We start from the raw sequence: 16,904 nt of genomic DNA on the forward strand, positions 1-16,904 counted from the left end.
TGGCGGGCAAGGACACTCAGCGTCCACCACGGGCCCGCGAGAGGGTGACCCTGGCCGGAGGGGAGGACACTCAGCGGGGTAGGGCAGGGATTTCCGTGACGCCCGCCATGCAGAGCGGCGCCCTCCTGTATATGGCGCTGGTAAAGGGCGAGTACAGCTGGACGGGCAGGCCTGGTATCGATGGAGAGTGAGCAGCCATGACGACGGGCCTGAGCGCACCTGCCCGGCCGGCCCTCTGCGGAGTCCAGCCCCTGGGTGACCCGAGGCGGCCGTGGCCCCCGCGTCAGGCCAGGTTGCCTTTTTATTTCCCAGCCTCGGGTGGGTTGGTCCATGTGCCACAACCCAGGCATGTGGAAGACCACGGCTGCCGGCTCTCCTGGCTGCTCTGGCTCCTGCAGACGGGTGTGGTGGGGGCGTGTGTGGCCCCACGGCTTGGGGAGCTCTGAGGACACCAGAGATCTTTCCGGCTACAGCAGCATCTTCCCTGGGGAGCTGCCCACTCCTGGCCTCTTGGTCTCAGGACAAGTGCTGGCGGGTACCACGGGCTCTCTGGGGAGATGACCAAAAGCCCACCCAGAGGCTCACCAGGAACCTGGAGTGGCTGGTCCCCTGAACCTGGCCCCACGGGGTCCCTTCTGCCCAGAAGGAGCTAAAAAGGCACGCGCTCAGCACGTGGCAGAGCGTCACTGAGGACACCCCGTCCCCGTCTCCCTCCCAGTTCCAGCCACAGACCCCCCTCTGCTCCTTTCTCCCTGAACTACTGCCAGGATAGAACCGTGAGGGAGTCCACGGTAACACACAAAACCAAAATGCCTCGGAAGTCAGGAGAACACAGGGTGGGGCCGGACTGGTCGGGCCAGGCAGAGGGGACGGGGCTGGGCGTGTCCTCTGGCCAGCCGGCCTGGCGTCTGTCTCTGGGGGAGGCGAGCTGTGGCGCAGAGGATGGTCTGTGAGCAAGAAGGCATCTGAGCAAGACCCGCACAGCCCCAGGGCTGAGCAGCAACATAAGAAAGAGACGATGGCCCCCAGCCCTACCCAGGACCTGCGGAGCCAGCCTGGCAGCGCCTGGATGCCCGTCTCGACCCACTCAGTCTCACGCTCTGCACTCACACCAGACGGGAAGCCATAGAGAACGCCAGGGCGGCGTGGGTGCGGAGCCGGGCACCCGTCCTCCCGTCTCTGACCTCACGGGGGCACCACGGCCACGACGTAGGATGAGGGTCAGTGGCACGGACGCACCTGGCCTGTGGGCTGAGTGGACACCAGCCTGGAGGAAGGACACTCAACACCGGTCCCCGTGGGGGGCCTGGGGACAACCTTGGCAGCGCAAGCGGCCCGCACGCCTGCCCCTGCAGCCACTATGGCGATTTGGAAGCGGGGAGCCCATGTCCGTGGGGACCCCCAGGGCAGGGCCGACACCAGGCCGGACCTAAGCCACTCTTTGCAGACACACTGAACGTTTCCTGAGAGTGCTCTCCCGAGATGTGAAGGACCAGGGGTGCCCCGCTCTGCCCGAGGCCCCCTGAGGGCCCTTGAGCTGGCGAGGGCTGTGGGCCCAGACTGGGGCCTCTGGTGCCATGGGCCGCAGAGCCAGTTCTGGTCGGTCACGGCAGGCAGGCTGTCGGGCGGTAGAGACTCTGGCAGCTGGTGAGGAGGCTGGGCGGGCAGCCGCGGGGCCCCCGGACGTCAGAGCAGCCAGGAAACGGGGCCACTCAGCGTGACCGTTCTCCCGCGGGGGCGGCCACGTCCTTCCGACCCCAGCAACCTGGTGTGGCCGGAACGAGGGTGGACGCTGCAGGTGGGCCTCTCATCCAAACAGCTCTCTGCCTTGAGCGCCAGTCCGGGAGGCCGTCGGTCTTCCTTGAAGTTAGCAGACGGAGCGGCAAGAGTTCACTCTGTGGGGACCGATGCCGGGAAGACCCAGACACCCAGCTGTTAGAGCGTCTTTGGGTGGAAACCTCAGGAACGATCCCAGAAGGGCGATCCCTTCTGTGTCTGTCTCAGGCCGTCAGTGAAGCCTCGATTCCGCCTTTTAACAAAACCGGAAACACGTGGGGCTCAAAGCCAGACCAGACCCCTCCCCTCTGTCCAGCGAACGACGACACTTTCGGTGTCACTTTAGAAGCAGCAGCGACGGGGATGGTCTGACAGCTGGCAGCTCTGCGTCTCTCTCGCCCAGGTCCTGTCTCTTACAGACAGGGCTGGTGCCGCCGGCCCGTGCTTCCATACCATCTGGGGGTGAAGGTACCCCGGGAGCCTGGCTTCTGTGTGGGGCCGGGCCGCCTGGACATGTTCCAGGAGACGCTGGGCTGCGACCTTCTTCCCACGCCCTTGGCGAAAGGCCTGGGGAGAAAAGGCAGTGCTGGCAGAGTGGAGAAGGAAACGAAGAAAAAGAATTCCAGAATCGTACAATCAGCTGTCTGAACGAGTTTATGTGTTTTTGTTTGACTCCAGATTGGGGGCAGGAGGACGGGTGTCCGGGTGCGGGCAGGTGGAGGTGTCCCGCCCGTGGGGCCCTGCACTCGGCCCACTGGGAGCTTTCCCGTCTCAGTCCCAGGGGCGGCGGGGTCAGCCGCCCTGGTCCGGCCACGGAGCTCTGTCTGGCGTGTGTCCCACTCCACCTCCACGCCACAACGTCACTCCCCGGTCCCGGGGCCCTGCGGGCCGGCGGCTGCCATCACACCGGCCTGTGCAGTCACAGTCCCCACAGGCTCCTCCACTCGGGACCTCTTGACCTCGGGCTCTCCGGTGGGGGAGGCGGAGGTGGCGGTGGGGGGCGCCGTGCTGGTGGCTGCCGCTGGCTCCTCGGGCCCTACCTCGCACACGCGTGTGACCACCACCGGTGTGGACGAGCTAGCCTGGGCTGCGAGGAGCTGCAGAGGGCTGGTGAGGGCTAGGGTGGAGAGAGAGAGAGTCACGTTGCGGAGCTGGTCGGACCAGCGCCACCACACGAGGGCGAGGAGGGCGAGGAGACAGCTCCCCAGCACGCTGGGCACCTCCTGGTACAGCCAAGGGCAGCTCCTGGGCGCCAGCCCCTTCCGGCCCCCACCCCGGGGGGCCTCCAACCCTGTCCCCCCTCTTTCGGTTGCTTCTGTGTGGGGATCCCCTGTACACCCTGACGGCTCCCACGTCACCCCAGCGGGTCGAGCCCTGGCCTCGGGCGCCCTCGCCCCCGCCACTTTAACTGTGCAGTGCTGAGTGCCTTCCCATCCCCTCTGACGCTGTCCCCGCAGGGTGCTCCCTCGGGGCTCCCTCGGCCTCAAATCCCAGCCCGGACACAGAGCAAGTGCTCAGGAAACTGGCCGGATGAACTGAGGAGACATGCTCACTGAACTGACCCTGGTTGGGCTGGCGCTCAGGGCCGAGTGGGGCATAAGGGGCCGCCCCAGGTGGGGCCTCACCGTAAGCGTTGCCGGCGAGGCTGCTTGTGGGGACGGCATGCTTGCCGTTCTGAGTGACGGCCCGGACTGGGAGGTGGTGCTGCCCCAGAGTCACTGGTGTGGCTGGCTGCAGGATGGCGACTGTGTGTCCGGGGACCCCCGGGGCCATCTGGCTGGCCACCGTCTGGATCACCCGGCTGGCAGCAGGGATGGTGGCGAGTGCGATGGTGGGCTTCTCTTCCAAGCCTGCAGGGGCGGCACGCGTCAGAGCCACGGTCACGGCCCTGCGGGGGTGCCCCTGGGTGGGGCGGGGGGCCAAGGGCCTGAAGCCGGGACACTGGGCAAAGACCTGGGTTCTTAAAAGAAAACTCCCACTGATGGAATGTTTTGAAACAAGAGAAATACAAGCCATAGGGTTTTAGGGGAAATTTTAAATACTGCATACTTTAACCAAAGCAAGTTTAATCTAAGAAAGAATGGGTATCATCTGGAATGAAACGATTTGCACTTGGAGCTATGACCTAGCTTTCTCTCACCAAAATGCACGTTTTTAGGACGGGATCAGAAGGGATGTCACTGCTGGGATGAGCCGCCTGCCATCCCTAAGACACTGCTTCATTCAGAGTGTCGGCTCCAGGGCCTCCGAAAGCACTGATGGTATTCCCAACCATCACCGCGTTAATCCTCTGGGACTCTGACTTCTAACTCAGGACTCTGTGACTCTTTCACTCTGAAGGACATCTAAGGAGCCCTCGCTGGGGGCTCCAGTCTGAGGCCCCACACCTAGTCCAGGGGACGCCTGGAGCCCCAGCTGCTGCTTGCAGGGAGCGGCATTTCAGATGATCAGCGCTGCTTCATAGGAACGTACCCCCGGAAAACGGGAGGGTACGAGGGGTGACCCTTCAGAGACATCCCGCCCGAGATGGCCTGAGCCCCACGGCCCAGGCTGATGGCTCCACCTTGAAGACCCACGAGAGCCGGACGCGACCCCACCAAGGTGACCGTATGGTCAGCTTACCTCTCGCTTCGCCACCCAGGTCCAGCACGGCCGTGCCCGCTGCCTCGTGGGCGCCCCCCGCCGCCGCCTGGCTGGCAAGAATGTATCCGTTGGCAGAGCTGGCGGAGGTGGTGACCACCCTGAGCATGGTGACCGGGGGCGCCTGCTGCACCACGTGGATGGCGTGGCCCGAGGGCTGCTGGGCCGTCACTATGGAAGCCGGCACATAGGCTACGGGCTTGGCCACCAGGCTGGGCGGCCGGGGCGGCACGGCCACAATCACCGGCTGGGCACTGACCGGAGAGCCTGCAGAGGAGGGCTGGGTCAGCGGGGCCCCGCACACGCCCTGCTGGGGGGCTCGCGGCTCTGAGTCCCGGGACATCAGACGAGAGGGCGAGGCCGGGCTTACCGGGTGCGCTTTGGGAATAGCGGTACTCGGGAACAGAAGTTAACTTGGCCCCAAAGTCAGGGTCGTGTGGAATGGGCGAGCCCTCCCGGGACAGGCACTCTGGAGTCTGCAGGCCACTGGAACGCGGGGACATCAGCCCAGGGTGGGTGGGTGAAGCCGGGGCGCTCCTAGGAGACGGGGACACGGGACTGTGGCAGTGAGCGTGCCCGAGTGCTGCCCGACCCTGCGGCCACAGCTGGCCGCCCGCCACATGAACCACCGCCCCGCGATCCTGGGCCTGGGGAAGGCCACGACCAGCGCGTTCACCTCCGAGGGGCCTGGCCAGCCCCCCCTGGAAAGCGGCTTGTGCTTCTACATTAAGAACAGCAGTCCTGCTGGGATGGGCACCAACCTCCCCCGGGACAAACTAACACCCGGAGAGCAAAGCTCATCGTGGGAATCCGGCCGACGCCCTCTCCCTGCCTCTCGGGCCCAAGCTGGTCTCTCCGAGAAAAGGTGAGGCGGCTTCACTGGCCGCAGCCGTGGGGGTGGCGGGGCGGGGGCTCACCTGGACGACAGCGGCCCAAACGGGGTGCGGAAGCAGGAGACGCCCCGCTGCCTCCGTTTCCGGAACGCCTGCTCCACCAGCTTGGCCTCTGAAGCAGGGTCTATCCGCCAAAAGGATCCCTTCCCCGGCTCCTCCTGGGAGCGAGGGACCTTGATGAAGTAGCGGTTCAGGGAGAGGTTGTGGCGGATGGAGTTCTGTGGGCAGAGCGGGGAGTCACGGGTCATGGTGGGTGTGGCTCTGACCCGCGCAGGCCCGGCGTGGGTCAGGGCCGGAGGGGCCCTGGGCACAGAGGTGTCACAGTGGTCGTGCCTGTGAAAATTCAGCACGGGCTCATGAGCAGCCCTTACAGAAAAGCCAGAACGTTAAGGAGAAGCCCTTGTTCAGGGGACGCCAGGTTCAGAACGTGTGCTGAGCCAACTAGAATACTGGACGAAGGTCTTATGAACCTAAACAAGAAGTCTGTGGAGAGCAGGGACGCATGTTTGCAAGGTCACAGAGGAGCGCCCCGTGCACTGAGCCTGGGGACATTTTCCCGTCTGTGGGCTCCCAGGAGGGACGACGGACTCTGGGGGTAGGGTCGGGGTCACAGTGTACGGCCCGGGGATCGGGAAGGGGCGCACCTGCCAGCCCTTGTCGGCCGTGCGGTAGTAAGGGTAATGCTTGGTGATGTGTGCGTAGATTCCGCTCAGAGTCAGCTGCCGGTCCTGCGCGGACGAGATGGCCTGCACGATGAGCTGAGCGTACGAGTACGGCGGCTTCGACTCGTCCTGGGGGTGCAGACGAGGGGGTGAGCCTGGAGAGACGCATTTCCAATCCAGCCACCCCCCTCCAGAGAGGACACAGGTTCTCGGGGTGTCTAAGAACATCACCCCCACCTCCTCCTGGGGGTTTAGACTAGGAGGAGCCAATTCTGCCTCATGGGGGAAAGTCAGGTTTGATTCTGAAATTTCTCACCTCCTCTGCAAACTGATTTAAGGACAGCTGTCTGATGGGAACGAACTAAGACTAAGCTGGGAGGCGAGAAGCCTGACGCCCTCCCGGAAACTGTAAGGAGGCTCTGGAGCCGACCCGGCCCCGCAGACGAGACAAGGGGGGCTCGGGGAGGAGAGCAGGGACACCTGCACCCGCCGGGCACCAGCCAGTGCGCCCAGGGCTGAGACCTTGGGGCTGTCCCCTCCGGACGTGTCGGCCTGCTGCTCGGAGGCGGCCCTCGCGGCGAACTCTGCGGCCAGCTGCAGGTCGGAGGTCACGTTCTGGACGGAGCGGTAGCTGGAGGAGCCGGCCCCTCGGGGGCTAGCTGGGCAGGAGTTGGGGACACTGCGGAGAGAAAGGACACGTCCTGAGGTTTGACTCCGGACCGAGGCGGCCGCTGTCCGGCCCTACGGGACGTCCGCGCTGCACCGAGGGGGCGCGGTGCCCTCACTCGGCCACACGGGGGCGCCCGAGGGGAGGCCGCGCAGAGACACGTGCTCGGCCCGTTCCACCACCCTGAGCCCCGGCCTCCGGCTCGCGCTCCTCTCCGGTTGGAAACTGCGCGCCTGTCCGGGGGCGGGAAGCGGCGGGGCTCCCCCTCCGCACCGCAGTGCTTTCGGTGCAAGGGCCGCTCTGCCCGCCCTGTCCCGCCCAGGGCTCCACCAACAGGCGTGGCCCGGTTCCTGCCGCTAACAAGTTGGCTGCGGTTGTCAAGCCGTGTGGAAATTTTGGTTTTGAAAATTAAAAGTATTCAGAGAAAACCGTCATAAACTCTAAAAGTGGGTCACAAATCCAGGTATGAGGTGCCCCGAGCTGGGGGCTGACCAGAGCTTGGAGGTCACCGTCTCCTTCCACGCATCCCCAGCCTCCCTGCGTCCACCTCCCACCTGCAGGGGGCCTCCCAGGCCCACTCCCCACAGCCCGCGAGGGCGTCTTCCTTCACTGTCCAAGGGACAAGACGCCCCCAACTCCCCCGTAAGTCAAGTTCATATGAAAGCCCTCCATGCCAGTTTCCTGGACACAGACGCAGAGCCTCCTCTCTGGCTGGGCTGCTGTCTCTGGCTTCCCTGCCCGGCTCCTCCAAGGTGGGGAGCCATCTGTGGCTCACAGGAAGGGCTCAAGAGATAGTTACTGATCCCAGGGAGGGATGAAGGAAAAAGCAAAACACTGTGTCTGAGAAAAAGGGGACAGTTGATATTAATGATGAATTCCATCTCCGTCACCCACTTTGGGGTCGGGAGTCCCAGCAACCCAGGCGGGAATTTTCAGGAATCAGTCCCCTCTCAACTAGACTCTGCAGATACAGAGACAGGTTAAGTCGTGCAAGTATAGACCCTTTAACCAACAATAATAAACCAGCTGCTGAGAGGTAGGAAGCAGTAATAAAAACAGCTCTTTCTGAATTTCATTGTGAACCAAACATACAAAACCCAAGCTTTTAAAGTAAGGTGGGAGGGGAGGGAAAGTGTTTTACTGGTAACACGTTCACACACTCGGCATCAGGTTTCCAAACGTGTCCATCGGGGAACCAAACACCTCAGCACATGGGGGTTCAACTCGGACGGGGGTGGGGGAGGGGGTCCTGAAGATTCTCTCCTGAAGATGCTGCAGGACCTGCCACTGCAGAGGCGCCGGGGCACCGTCTCCAGTCCCAGAGGGGTTCAGTGCCGCTCTGGACAACACCTAGTCCATGCTCTGACCACAGGCGTGAGAAGCGTGCCCCAGAAACACACCAGCCCCCAGCAGACAGGTCAGGTGATGTCCAGCTTGGTGGGCGTGCAGGGCTCCTCTGGGAAAACCTCGCTGGCATCTGCCGTACGTGACCCACGCGGCATCCTGACTAGTGCAGACGGCAGACAGGACTCTGGGCTTGGGCTCTGGGGTCCACTGCCCATCCCACGTCCACACTTTGTAGAACATCTCAGAAGGTTTACATCTAACCCTCCAAAGGCAAAGCCCAGAGAAAAGGCTGTCACTCCCACAGAAGTTTCCAGTGGAAACAGACAGCAAGACTGGCTCCCCAGCAGGAGCAGAGGCCGCTTTCCACAGCGGGGGAGGCTGGCGCTGACAGCCCCTCCCCAGGGAAGCTTCCTTGGGCACAGAGCACCGCTGACGCCCAGAGGGCCTGGGGGGCTTGGTCTGGAGAGCGTGTGTTCATGCGTGTGGCGGCCCCAGCCTCAATAAACCTCATTCAGCTGTCTCTGCGGGCTGGCCTGAGCCCAGAGGGCTGTGCCTGGTACCCGGCCGCCCTGGGGTCACACGTCCCGGGTGGGCAGAGCTGGAGGCAGGCGAGCAGGACACCTCTGGGTGGAGAATGTGCGATTCAGAGATGACTGGAGAAATTGACCAACGCACTGAGTGTCCCCCAAGGGAGTTTCCTAGTCCAGGTCAAATCTCTTGACCATCCACAAAACAGGGAAGATCCACAGAATAAACACACAGGGCATCTCTAGAGGGTCCCTGCTGTGACACCAGGCTTGAGTAAAGAGCTGCTTGCTCCAGTGGCAACCAGTCCCAGGAGCTCAGGCTGAAGTGTGAACGGCACATGGCCACTCAGGGGACAGTAACCAACAATTGTGACATTGATCTCAGTGAGGAGGAAAAGCCAAGTCCTTTATCCAACAGGCAGGCAGTCCAATGATCTGAGACTGAGAAACCAGTGAGGAGGTGCCGAGGGGCATGAGGACCAGTGGGCGTGGCTAGCCTGCAGTAGCCTCTGCTTTCTTCAGTTCAGTCGCTCAGTCATGTCCGACTCTGCGACCCCACGGACTGCAGCACGCCAGGCTTCCCTGTCCATCACCAACTCCCAGAGCTTGTTCAGACTCATATCCATCAAGTCAGTGATGCCATCCAACCATCTCATCCTCTGTCATCCCCTTCCCCGCCTTCAATCTTTCCCAGCATCAGTGTCTTTTCCAATGAGTCAGCTCTTCGCATCTGGTGGCCAAAGTATTGGAGTTTCAGTTTCAGCATCGGTCCTTCCAATGAATATTCAAGACTGATTTCCTTTAGGACTGACTGGCTGGATCTCCTTGCAGTCCAAGGGACTCTCAAGAGTCTTCTGCAACACCACAGTTGAAAAGCACCAATTCTTCGGCGCTCAGCTTTCTTTATGGTCCAACTCTCACATCCATACATGACCACTGGGAAAACCACAGCTTTGATTGGACGGACCTTTGTTGGTAAAGTAATGTCTCTGCTTTTTAATATGCTGTCTAGGTTGGTCATAACTTTCCTTCCAAGGAGCAGGAGTCTTTTAATTTCATGGCTGAAGTCACCATCTGCAGTGATTCTGGAGCCTGAGAAAACAAGTCTGTCACTGTTTCCCTGTCTATTTGCCATGAAGTGATGGGACCAGATGCTATCTATGATCTTCATTTTTTGAATGCTGAATTTTAAGCCAGGTTTTTCACTCTCCTCTTTCATCAAGAGGCTCTTCAGTTCCTCTTTGCTTTCTGCCATAAGGATGTTGTCATCTGCATATATAAGATTACTGATATTTCTCCCAACAATCTTGATTCCAGCTTGTGCTTCATCCAGCATGTCTCATGCTATACTCTGCACATAAGTTAAATAAGCAGGGTGACAATATACAGCCGTGATATACTCCTTTTCCTATTTGGAACCAGTGTGTTGTTCCATGTCTAGTTCTAACTGTTGCTTCTTGACCTGCATACAGGTTTCCCAAGGAGCAGGTCAGGTGGTCTGGTATTGCCATCTCTTGAAGAATTTTCCACAGTTTGTTGTGATCCACACAGTCAAAGGCTTTGGTGTAGTCAGTAGAGCAGAAGTAGCGTGTGAGATGAGTGCAACTGTGCGGTTTGAGCATTCTTTGGCATTGCCCTTCTTTGGGAGTGGAATGAAAACTGACCTTTTCCAGCCATGTGATTGCTGCTGGGTTTTCCAAATTTGCTGGCATACTGAGTGCAGCACTTTCTCAGCATCATCTTTTAGGATTTGAAATAGCTCAATTGGAATTCCATCACCTCCACTAGCTTTGTTTGTAGTGATGCTTCCTAAGGCCCACTTGACTTCGCATTCCAGGATTTCTGGCTCTAGGTGAGTGAGCACACCATTGTGGTTATCTGGGTCGCTGAGATCTTTTTTGTATAGATTTGTGTATTCTTGCCACCTCGTCTTAATATTTTCTGCTTCTGTTAGGTGCATGTCCTTTATTGAGCCCATCTTTGCATGAAATGTTCCCTTGGTAGCTCTCATTTTCTTGAAGAGATCTCTAGTCTTTCCCATTCTATTATTTTCCTCTATTTCTTTGCATTGATCAGTTAGGAAGGCTTTATCTCTCTGGAACTCTGCATTCAAATGGGTATATCTTTCCTTTTCTCCTTTGCCTTCCATTTCTCTTTTCTCATCTATTTGTAAGACTTCCTCAGACAACCATTTTGCCTTTTTGCATTTCTTCTTCTTGGGGATGGTCTTGATCACCGCCTCCTATACAATGTCACAAACCTCCGTCCATAGTTCTTCAGGCATTCTGTCTATCAGACCTAATCCCTTGAATCTATTTGTCACTTCCACTGTATAATCATAAAGGATTTGATTTAGGTCATACCTGAATGGTCTAGTGGTTTTCCCTACTTTCTTCAATTTAAGTCTGAACTTGGCAATAAGGAGTTCATGATCTGAGCCACAGTCAGCTCCCAGTCTTGTTTTTGCTGACTGTATAGAGCTTCTCCATCTCTGGCTGCAAAGAATATAATCAATCTGATTTTGGTACTGACCATCTGGTGATGTCCATGTGTAGAGCCTTCTCTTGTGTTGTTGGAAGAGGGTGTTTGCTATGACCAGTGGGTTCTCTTGGCACAACTCTGTTAGCCTTTGACCTGCTTCATTTTGTACTCCAAGGCCAAATTTGCCTGTTACTCCAGGCATCTCTTGACCTCCTACTTTGGCATTCCAGTCCCCTATGATGAAAGGGGTTATTTCTAGAAGGTCTTGTAGGTCTCTCTTTTTTCTTTTTGGTGTTAATTCTAGAAGGTCTTGTAGGTCTTCACAGAACCGTCAGCTTCAGCTTCTTCTGCATCAGTCATTGGGTTTCTTTCTTAGGCGCACGTAGTATTTTGATAAGAATAAAAAGCATGAGCACAATTAGTACTGCCTTTCCCTGTGGGCGCCCGCTGAGCATGCAGCCCAGACACCCAATGGTTTTGCTGGAGAGAACGACCTCCGAGGAGCCTCGGTTTCCTCATCTGCAAAGAGCTGGATGGCTCTTTGCAGGGGAGTGCTGAGCAGGGAACTGCGGGGCGAAGGGTGTACTGGGCACCCCGCCCTCCTCGCAGGCCTGGCAGGAACGTCAGAGCCAGCTCTTTTTTAATCGCTGTTCTTAAAATGCTGTGGCTCACGACCCTAATGAGAGTATTGTAAACAAAATAATCAAAGCTCAGGGTTTGACGGCCTCAGCATGAGCCGTTTATAGACGTTTCAGAGAGGCGACGGGCTTCCCTGATGGCTCAGCTGGTAAAGAATCCGCCTGCAATGCAGGAGACCTGGGTTCAACCCCTGGGTTGGGAAGATCCCTTGGAGAAGGGAAAGGCTACCCTCTCCAGTATTCTGGCCTGGAGAAGTCCATGAACTATACAGTCCATGGGGTTGCAAAGAACTGGACACGACTAAGTGACTTTCATTCACTCACTCACTCAGAGAGGCGACTTCAAAGCAGACTGGCTGCTGAGCTGCCCACAAGACTAAGAAACCGGCAATGGCTGCGTGGCTCTTGTGGGGGAACTGGTCAACCGAGGCCATGTCAAAACAGTCTACCGTGCAGCCACGAGTGATGCGGTGACAAGGAAAGGGGCTGAGACAGAGGGACAGGAGGAAAGGGTCTCTGCAGGACCCTCTGGGCTCCACAGCGCCCTTCCGGGGCGGGGTCACAAGTACTGACACCCATGCGACGAGCTCTCTGCTCGTTCACATGAAGAGGCCCCTGTAGACGTCGCTCCAGGAGTGTCACTGAGGCGATTTCACTTTCTGAAACATCTCTATTTTGTGTAGTGCGCACATAGTATTTCTGTAATCTGGGGGGAAAACAAAGAACAGGCAAAGAGAATTCATGGAAGCCAGTTTCTCAGCACTCTCTTAACCAGGTCTGTGCCCCCGAAGAGAAACTCTGTGCTGTGAAACCCTGGGAAGTGACTGCAGAAGGGGGAGCTGGTGTCTGAAATGCATGTCGTGTCAGAACATTGGAGAGCCGGCCTGAGCTCAGACCTCCCAGCGCCTCTCTCTCCAAGCAGGCAGGGGGCAGATCTGGGAGCGGAGGGGGCCCCAGGCCTCCTTCTGCTCCTCCCCCTCGCTCTGCCTGCTTCCTGAACCACAGCTGTCATCTGGAAAGGAAGGGCCCTCGGTGGCAGGATGCCAGGCGGGCGCTGCCCTGAAGGCACAGCCAGGAACACCAGAGGCAGGATCTTCAGGGCCCCAGGGTCCCCCTGGAGACGGGGCTACAGCACAAGCCTAGCCCACCTCCTCTCAAGAACTGACGGCCCAAAGGCCCCCTGGTCCCAACTCCCAGAGAGGCAGGAAGAGAACCATAAAGAAGACGGAAGGCCGCATCTTTCTGTGTCCATGAACCAATTTTTATCTTTCCCCAGTTTCCAGATGAGGAAAGGGACCATGTGGGTGCGGGTGTGTGTGTGAGGTACGGTGAGGGCCACAGGTGCACAGGCAGCCTCCCCTCCGGGTCATCGGGAGAACCGAGGAAAGGCAGAGTAAGTCACTCTCAGGCAGGATCCAGAGTTTGCCAGAAACACAACAGCCGTTCTCACACCCCATCCAAGCTCAGAAGACACACAGCGTTGCAGAGCGAGTGAGGACTGACTCTCCCGCCACAGTGAAGCCGGAATGGACTGCCAGGTCAGGGTGACAAGTGGTTTAGGAACCGAGACCAGCGGCTTAATGTTTATTTCATACAGGGTTCCGCTAACCTTGGATGAATTCCACAAAGCAGGTTACTTTTGGTTTTGTGATCTCTATGTTAGAAAAATCAAGAAAGGCCTTTCTCAAGAAATAGCTTCCAGTCTTCGTTTAGACGTTCAGTTGTGTCCGACTCTTTGCGAGCCCATGGACTGCAGCCCAGCAGGCTCCTCTGTCCTTGGGATTCCCCAGGCAAGAATACTGGAGTGGGTTGCCATTTTCTCGTCCAGGGGAATCTTCCCGACCCAGGGGTCGAACCGAGGTCTCCCCCATTGCAGGAGGATTCTTGACTGTCTGAGCCACCAGTCCGCTGCTCTATCCCTGCCCCCCTTCTCAGGTTGAATTCCAGCAGTTTTCTTTAAACTGCAGCTCTAAGGATTAGTCTCTTTTTGTAACACTCGGAAAATGATTAACCAGTTGGTTCTTTCTTAAAGCCACCAGTTCAGTGCAAAACGGGGAAAGAAAAAAAAAAAGTCAACAAAACGCTGCTTAAGATAGCAGAACTTGTTTCAAAGAGAGTTCATTCATGTTCTGGGTGGAGTACTTCAGGGCAGGGAAAAAACCGCACACACCCGCCCCCGCCCCCGCCCCCACTCGGCCAGCAGGGAGGAGGGCGGGGCGGCGGGGCAGCCCCGACGGGTCCAGCCGCCCCCTAGTCCTGGAGAGGACCCGCCCCAAACCCGCTCCGGAGAGGGCCGGCCCAGACCGAGCTCTCCGAGCCCCAGCTAGCCGACAGACCCGGCTGCGGGCACAGACGCGGCAATAGAGGCCTGGGCGGGGGGAGGAGGAGGCGGGGTGCGCGGCCTACGGGAACCCCCGCGGCCCGGGCCGCAGCCTACCTCCCCGGCGATCCGCTGGGACCTGGTGCGCAGGGAGGGGCTGGGAAAGAGAGGGCAGCTGTTTGTAAACACGCCGGCCCCACCCAGCTCCTGCGCCTGGGCGGGAGCAAGGAGATCCGTGCAGTAAAACCTCAAAAGGCCCCTGAGGTTTCCAGCGCGCAGAGACAAGCGGATGTAAACAGAAATTCTTCCCTGTGACACTTAGAGGCCAAGAGTGCGGGAGCCCGTCTCAAAGCTATCGCCTTCCCGCAAAGATGCTCCAACCTGTGTGGGCACCGGAGACCCCATGCGGCCCGCCCCAGCCCCTCTCCAAGCCCCGCCCCCCCACCGGCCCCGCAGCCCCTCTCTGAGCCCCGCCCCCTACCCCCGGGCTAGGGCCAGTTCTGCTCAGGGAACCCCTTCTACCCTAACCCTGGCCCACTCAAGAGCCGCCGCCGCCTCCCCCAGGCACACAGGCCTCCACACTCGCGGGCTCACTACTCCAGCTCGACCTGCTGACCGCTGCTTTTATTCAAAATGTTACTGGGAATTATATTTATTCTATGAAGCTCTCCAGGAACAAACCAAAACACTTTCTGCTCGTAAAAGCCGTCCATGTGGCTGGATCCTAAGCTGATTGTTCACAGCCCCGTGCCAGTCTGAGCTGGTTTCGGCGGACGTGCAAGGGCCTGGGAGGGCCGCCGCGCCCGGCCGGAGACAGGCCCTTGGGCTCCCGGTGGCGTGGGGCACGTGCCTGGCCAGCGTCCCCGCCCCTGCCCCGAGGTGCTGCGGGGTGAAGGTGTCAGAGCAGGGCTTCGGTACCAGCTCCCCGCGCTATGCACGCCGCACAGTGCGCCCGTTTCCAGCGCACGACTCAGGGGCTTTTAGTGTCCGGAGTGGTGTGAACACCACCTCGCCCCACAACATGGTCATCACCCCAGAAAGAAGAAACCCAGGACAGGGGCCGTCAGTCCCTTAAACCTCGCGAGTCCCTGGCCACTGCTGTCTCCTGCCTCCTCTAAGGCTGTGCCTACGCTGGGCACTGCCTGTCAACGGAAGCACACGGCTTGTGGGCGCCTGCGGACTGGTTCCTTTCCTTCTGCATCACATTCTCAGGGGTCACCAGGTGCCAGCACTTTGCTCCCTTTTATTCTCCACGTGGTGGCTGTAACACGGTTTCCCTCCACTCAGCGGCTGATGGACAGCTGAGTTGTTTCCATTTTGGAGGCGGCTATGAATAACACTTAAAGCTCAACATTCAGAAAACGAAGATCATGGCATCCGGTCCCATCACTTCATGGGAAATAGACGGGGAAACAGTGGAAACAGTGTCAGACTTTATTTTTCTGGGCTCCAAAATCACTACAGATGGTGACTGCAGCCATGAAATTAAAAGACGCTTACTCCTTGGAAGGAAAGTTATGACCAACCTAGATAGCATATTGAAAAGTAGAGACATTACTTTGCCAACAAAGGTCTGTCTAGTCAAGGCTATGGTTTTTCCTGTGGTCATGTATGGATGTGAGAGTTGGACTGTGAAGAAGGCTGAGCGCCGAAGAATTGATGCTTTTGAACTGTGGTGTTGGAGAAGACTCTTGAGAGTCCCTTGGACTGCAAGGAGATCCAAACAGTCCATTCTGAAGGAGATCAGCCCTGGGATTTCTTTGGAAGGAATGATGCTAAAGCTGAAACTCCAGTACTTTGGCCACCTCATACGAAGAGTTGACTCATTGGAAAAGACTCTGATGCTGGGAGGGATTGGGGGCAAGAGGAGAAGGGGACGACAGAGGATGAGGTGGCTGGATGGCATCACTGACTCGATGGATGTGAGTCTCAGTGAACTCTGGGAGTTGGTGATGGACAGGAGGCCTGGCGTGCTGTGATTCATGGGGTCGCGAAGAGTCGGACACGACTGAGCGACTGATCTGATCTGATCTGATGAATAACACTGAGGTTTCCAAGGAGACCTCACGACCCAGTGCGTTGCTGGGCGGTTAAGGTAAACTTTTAATGTCTTGGAGAACTGCGAGACTGTTTCCCAAAGTGGCTGCTTCGTTTTACGACATAATTTTTTTATTGGTGCATAAATTACAGATGTATGAGTGCCAGAGCATTTTCATAGCATAGCTTCATCGTGAACTCAAGTGGAGCCCTCATGTTTTAGGCTGTTATCAGGATAGATGTCAGAAAGGGCAGGGAGGTGGTGTACATTTCAGGTTGGAGAACAGAGCTATTGCTGGAAACCTGAAAAGAGCTTAGGACGGAATCCCTCTCATAAATCCCTAAGGACTAAATAGAACAGTGTAGGTACAGCTGCTGAGCGGCAGGCCTGGCCCACGGCAGGTCTCGCCACTCACTGCTCCTCCCTGTCACCCCGGGCCACCGTGGGCTTCATCACCAGAGAAGACAAGGTCCGAGGAGGCTGCAGAGACCTGCTCCCGGGTCTCCCACCAACTAGAGATGCGGCCAGAACCAGAACTGGGGTCCCAGACCTGAGTTCTGGGCTGTGACATTTCAAAGGCATCCCTGAGCTCTTTCCGCGAGAGAAACACGCCTGCTCACCGGCTTGGGAGGGAACTGACTCCCGAAAGCTCAATGCAAATGACTCCCACCTGGTCACAGACACGGGGTTGAAGAACACGGGGCACACGTGAGGCCAGCGACCATGATGAGATGAACCAACCTGAGCTCCTAAATGTAAACCTTTAAAGGTGCAAAACCAGGGCCCCCACCCGGGCTGGTTGGCCAGAGAGTGACTGTCACTGATGACACCTGCGGGGTGCCGGGCGCCAGCTCTGCTGGGGGAGCACAATCAGAGTGTGGTCCCCAGGGACCCTGAGACCGTTTCAGGGGGGAC

General features: G+C 58.2%; 1 protein-coding gene across 3 annotated transcripts in view; it reads right to left on the bottom strand.

The window, feature by feature from the left end:
* Window positions 1-2,247: 2,247 nt before the first annotated feature.
* FOXK1 (forkhead box K1) overlaps window positions 2,248-16,904 on the bottom strand; it is a 51,794-nt gene continuing 37,137 nt past the window's right edge. For 2 of the 3 annotated variants that reach the window (XM_061402282.1, XM_061402284.1), the window contains exons 3-9: window positions 6,452-6,650; window positions 5,954-6,100; window positions 5,334-5,527; window positions 4,787-4,953; window positions 4,399-4,683; window positions 3,402-3,626; window positions 2,248-2,893 (exon numbers count right to left, since the gene is read on the bottom strand). In XM_061402282.1, the coding sequence (XP_061258266.1) occupies window positions 2,637-2,893; window positions 3,402-3,626; window positions 4,399-4,683; window positions 4,787-4,953; window positions 5,334-5,527; window positions 5,954-6,100; window positions 6,452-6,650 (1,474 nt within the window). In that variant the 3' untranslated portion in view covers window positions 2,248-2,636. The remainder of the gene's footprint in view (window positions 2,894-3,401; window positions 3,627-4,398; window positions 4,684-4,786; window positions 4,954-5,333; window positions 5,528-5,953; window positions 6,101-6,451; window positions 6,651-16,904) is intronic. The other variant, XM_061402283.1, reaches the window with a different exon arrangement.

Source organism: Bos javanicus, chromosome 25 (genome assembly GCF_032452875.1).
Source record: "Bos javanicus breed banteng chromosome 25, ARS-OSU_banteng_1.0, whole genome shotgun sequence".
NCBI classification, from domain to species: Eukaryota; Metazoa; Chordata; class Mammalia; order Artiodactyla; family Bovidae; genus Bos; species Bos javanicus.